This window comes from Larimichthys crocea, chromosome II (genome assembly GCF_000972845.2).
Source record: "Larimichthys crocea isolate SSNF chromosome II, L_crocea_2.0, whole genome shotgun sequence".
Lineage (NCBI taxonomy): Eukaryota > Metazoa > Chordata > Actinopteri > Sciaenidae > Larimichthys > Larimichthys crocea.
In genome coordinates, this window is record NC_040012.1 from 1,303,204 (window position 1) to 1,308,581 (window position 5,378).

At 51.2% G+C, this 5,378-nt stretch overlaps 1 protein-coding gene across 1 annotated transcript in view; it reads left to right on the forward strand.

Moving 5' to 3' along the window:
• Positions 1 to 5,378, forward strand: part of dlg1b (discs large MAGUK scaffold protein 1b) — a 73,544-nt gene that overhangs the window by 56,252 nt on the left and 11,914 nt on the right. The window contains exons 10-17 of the mRNA XM_027291530.1: positions 229 to 353; positions 968 to 1,137; positions 1,405 to 1,541; positions 1,822 to 1,966; positions 3,969 to 4,098; positions 4,291 to 4,447; positions 4,532 to 4,634; positions 4,749 to 4,863. Coding sequence (XP_027147331.1) covers positions 229 to 353; positions 968 to 1,137; positions 1,405 to 1,541; positions 1,822 to 1,966; positions 3,969 to 4,098; positions 4,291 to 4,447; positions 4,532 to 4,634; positions 4,749 to 4,863 — 1,082 coding nt within the window. The remainder of the gene's footprint in view (positions 1 to 228; positions 354 to 967; positions 1,138 to 1,404; positions 1,542 to 1,821; positions 1,967 to 3,968; positions 4,099 to 4,290; positions 4,448 to 4,531; positions 4,635 to 4,748; positions 4,864 to 5,378) is intronic.

Below are 5,378 nucleotides of genomic sequence, written 5' to 3' on the forward strand. Positions count from 1 at the left end.
TTAACCGGCGTCCTCACAGACCTGCGGGACGTCTTACATGTCTAAATGTTTGTTTGTGTCGTAGACGGACTTCACTCACATTTACTTTTCTGACACCCGCAGGAAGTTTCAGGAATTGATCACACCAACAGTGTAGTGTCACAGGTTGTTGTTTGTAACCCGATGCTTCTGTTGACGTGTTTTGTTTGTTTTTATTGTGGTCGTCATGGCGATCGTCGTGGTATCCAGGGTAACTCTGGACTGGGCTTCAGCATCGCGGGCGGCACTGACAACCCCCACATCGGTGAAGACCCCAGCATCTTCATCACCAAAGTCATCCCTGGAGGAGCCGCAGCCCAGGACGGACGGCTCAGGTGAGTCTGCTTCAGCGTTCACCGTGATGGTCCAGGATCAGGTCCAGGTCCAGGTCCGGACCTTAAACGTGATATTTTATCAGATAAGAACTGAGTTCACGTCCCGTCCTTCTCAAGCTGTTCGTCATTAGTTAAGAGCTTGTGTCGTTCACCCAGAATCCCCTGCAGCGTCCCGCCGCCTTTCACTGCTTCATTCATAATGCAGCAGGCTGACACACCTGATCCAGGTGATGATGATGGTGGTGCTGGTGGTCCTGCTTCAGTCTCAGGTCGCCTGTGTTGAACTGTCAGTCATCGTGAGGCTCATGTGTCTGACTGAAAGCTCAGGTTCAGCTCGGACCGTCAGACTGAGTTTAACAGAGTTTATGTATTTATGTGTTCGTCACTAACGTACAGACGTTTCTGTGACTGCTGATGTGACGCAGTGTTAAACATGAAGGCTGTGACGCTGGTGCTGCAGTTTAAAATGAGGTGATGATGTCGTGGCGTGGGTTTTCGTTCACTTCATTAAAGGTCAGATCCTTGGCGAGGCGTCCTCGCTGTGTCTTGAAACTGTTTTTGCATCTCTGGAACGTTCGATGTTCTGACGTTAAACTAAACGTCCTCCCCTTCAGGGTCAACGACGTCATCCTGAGAGTGAACGAGGTGGATGTTCGGGACGTGACCCACAGCCGAGCCGTGGAGGCGCTGAAGGAGGCCGGCTCGCTGGTCCGACTCTACGTCCGCAGGAGGAAACCGGTCTCAGAGAAAGTGATGGAGATCAAACTGGTGAAAGGGCCCAAAGGTAACGCAGCGTCTTCCAAATCCATCTTTAAAATGTTCAGGCTGAAGGTGGAGCGCCCTGATGGAGGTGTGGTTGGATGTCGCGGCTTCATGATTATTCAGGCTCAAGAACAAAGCCTGCGTTTCCACGGAAACATCCCAAAATACGCCTCTGTGCATTAACGTGTCCTGATTTGTGCTGCTGTTAAATTAGCAGCAGCTCCTGAATGTTTGGCTGATGTTTTCTAAACGCTACTGTAACGCTCTAACACTTCTGGTTCTGGTCCAGGTCTCGGCTTCAGTATAGCGGGCGGCGTGGGGAACCAGCACATCCCGGGCGACAACAGCATCTATGTCACCAAGATCATCGAAGGAGGCGCTGCACATAAAGACGGGAGGCTGCAGATCGGAGACAAACTGCTGGCTGTAAGAGTCTTTATCGGACGGGACGGGGACTGAAGACAGAACACACTGTGTCTCAGGCTAAATGTTGATCAGGACGAGTAGTAAACTGTTTTTAAGATCTGACGTTGCATCTTCTTCTGTTATCGTAGTTATGAGTCCTTAAATCTTCTTCCTGTCTGCTGTCAGATGTTTTCTACCAAACTAACATGATAACATTTGTCAGATGGTTTCTCTTCTTCTCTGAAGGAAAACCAGCTGATGAACGTTCAGGCGATGACGTGTCTCCTCTCTCTGTGTTCAGGTGAACAGTGCTTGCCTGGAGGAGGTGAGCCACGAACACGCCGTCACTGCCTTGAAAAACACTCCTGACGTGGTCTACTTGAAAGTGGCTAAACCCAACAGTGTCTTCATGAACGACAGCTTCGCCCCGCCCGACCTCACCAACTGTGAGTGATGCCGCTCTTTAATTTAACCTTTAATCTGTGGTGACGTGGTGGTCTCTGTCGAGGCTCGGCGGGCGTTCAGACCTGCTCTGTGTTTAAAATGTGCTGCGGTCTGTTTGAGGTCCAGGTGAGTAACGTTCACAGACGGTCAGAGAGTAAAGACACTCAGAGTAATGAACCCTCTGTGCTCTCTTGCTGACGTTCGTCCTCAATCAGCCAAACAAGGACATGAATCCTCTGATGGAGGTCTGTAACAGAGCAGATTAGCAGGTCCTGGTTCAGACACGGGCCGCCTGACTTTCTGCCTTTGACCCTGAATTAGCGTTGAGTTCATCGGGGACGGCGGCGTGTCTTCGATGGTTCCCCAGCGAAACAACACGTCTCAAAGGCGAGGCGAGGAGGAGCTCGATCAGAGCACGAGCTCTGGATCGGCTCCCAACGACTCCCTCGACGAACCTTAATGTGGAGACGCTGAAGGACAAAGTGATGCTGGAGCGGTGAGGACAGGAGGAACCACGTCCAGCTCAGCGGTCCGTCCAGGAGACGGAGATGAAGTCATCAGATGAGTCACAGGAAGCTTCACTTCAGCACATCAAACTCTTCATGTCGACTTCCCTGACAGACGCCACGTCCTGTCTTTACAATGGATGCACAGAATAACACGACAGCGACTTTTATTCCAATAAATTAAAATCACAAAATGTCCAAAAAATCTAACAGAAAAACAAAAGTTTGTCTCTTTCTTTCAAACTAAGATCGTCTTAATTAACTCGTTAACTTCATTCAGACTGAAGCTAAATAAAGAGGACCTGCAGTGGACATGAAGTCTGAGAACTAACCGTCACTCAGTGATTCTTTGTGTTTGATTAGATTTTGAATTTCCAGCTGCAGATGATCGATGATGATCTAAAACAGAGTTAATAATAAATCAATTAAAGTCCGATAAATTCTCCAGGATCAGGTGACAACAACGTGAACGACAGCAGACTGTCTGAAGATCTGACCGATCAAATGACGGAGACGTGATGAGATCAGGACTCCACCACTGAAGCTGTTCTGATGATCAGCTGATCACCTGACGGTCCGACCATCAGGACAAAGACTTTAAGTGTGACCACACCTGAGCACGATGACGGCATCATGACACCATCGCTCACGTAGATCAACGTGTCACCATGGATACAGCCAGCATCAGCCATGTGACCCCCCTCTGCGTGAAGGACGACAACAAATCCACTCAGCGAGTGTCGAGCTGCTAATCCACAAACACTGACGGAGGAGGGTGGAGAAGGAGGGCAGCAGTATATATGATGATATCCTGCCACAGTGGACGAAGATCTGAGGTCATGACGGAGGAACTGCTCTGACTTCTGAGTGAGAGAGCAGAGTCAGGACGACCTGAACCCAGACCCAGAAACCTGACCAAGCAGAGACACGTCAGAGGGACCAGATACCAGCAGAGACACGTCAGAGGGACCGAAACCAGCAGAGACGCGTCAGAGGGCCCGAAACCAGCAGAGACACGTCAGAGGGACCGAAACCAGCAGAGACACGTCAGAGGGACCGAAACCAGCAGAGACACGTCAGAGGGACCGAAACCAGCAGAGACACGTCAGAGGGACCGAAACCAGCAGAGACACGTCAGAGGGACCGAAACCAGCAGAGACACGTCAGAGGGACCGAAACCAGCAGAGACACGTCAGAGGGACCGAAACCAGCAGAGACACGTCAGAGGGACCGAAACCAGAAGAGACACGTCAGAGGGACCGAAACCAGCAGAGACACGTCAGAGGGACTGAAACCAGTTTACGACCTCCTCAGTGGCTTCCGGCCTCGTCCAATCAGGTGGTAACAGGAGCCGACAGGTGTCTGATCAGAAGCTGACACACACACACACACACACACACACTGCTGCTCGGAGTAAGCGTGTCAGAGAGCACACAGATGTTTGTTTGTACACACACCTGTACGTTAACCTGTGTGTGTGTGTGTGTGTGTGTTGCAGCGTACTCTCAGCACATGGAGAATCATATCAGCCCGCCCAACTTCCTGAGTCAGCCTCTGCCACCTCCAGCATCGTCCGGACGCTTCTCCCCGACCCCAAAGAGCATGCTGGGAGACGACGAGGTCACCCGGTGAGGACAAAACACACACACACACACACACACGCACAGTTCTGATCCTGGTTCTTGTTGTAGTTCTTGTGGATGGACTGGCAGGTTGTCTTCAGTCCAGCCTGGGTCAGCGAGCCTCTGTGGTGTCTGCTGATCTGATTGGCTGTGTGGTCATGTGATGTCAGGGTGATTGACAGCTGTGTGGTCCAACAGGGAGCCCAGGAAGGTGGTGCTGCACAGAGGAGCCACCGGGCTGGGCTTCAACATCGTGGGCGGAGAGGACGGAGAGGGGATCTTCATCTCCTTCATCCTCGCCGGAGGACCGGCTGACCTCTGCGGAGAGCTGAGGAAAGGAGACCGCCTCGTGTCTGTATGTGCGCACACACACACACACACACACACACACACACACACACACAAATAGCATCAGTAATGTGTGTGTGTCTGTTTCCAGGTGAACGGCGTGGACCTCCGTAACGCCACCCACGAGCAGGCTGCCGCCGCCCTGAAGAACGCCGGGCAGACGGTGACCATCATCGCCCACTACAGGCCGGAGGGTGAGCTCATATATCCACTGTCAGGAGGGTCAGGGGTCCTGGAAAGTCCTGGAAAACTTCCTTGAAATCAAAGAATGGTCTTGAATCAAAGTGTGAATTTTGCTTCCTGTCCAGAGTACAGTCGGTTTGAGGCGAAGATCCACGACCTGCGAGAGCAGATGATGAACAGCAGCATCAGTTCTGGTTCTGGATCTTTACGGACGAGTCAGAAGAGGTCGCTCTACGTCAGGTAAGATCACCTGAGGGAAGAACTCCGTCCTGATTGGTCAGTTACGGTCAGTTAATTCAGACGTTATTCTGAATTCATCTTTTGAACGTGTCCGTATCTTGGTTTCGTTTTATTTCTGATGTGATGAATCTAAGTGGAGGACCTCTGAGTGTCCTCTGAGTGTCTTCTGTCCTCTGAGTGTCTTCTGTCCTCTGTGTGTCCTCTGAGTGTCCTCTGTGTGTCCTCTGTCCTCTGTGTGTCCTCTGAGTGTCCTCTGTGTGTCTTCTGTTCTCTGTGTGTACGCTGAGTGTCCTCTGTCCTCTGTGTGTCCTCTGAGTGTCCTCTGTCCTCTGAGTGTCCTCTGTCCTCTGAACTTTAAGATGATTGAACAGAAGTTTTTGGCCTGGATTAGCTGATCTGGTCTCTCTCTCTCTCTGTCTCTCTCTCTGTCTCTCTCTGTCTCTCTCTCTCTGTCTCTCTCTCTCTGTCTCTCTCTCTCTCTCTCTCTCTCTCTCTCTCTCTGTCTCTCTCTCTCT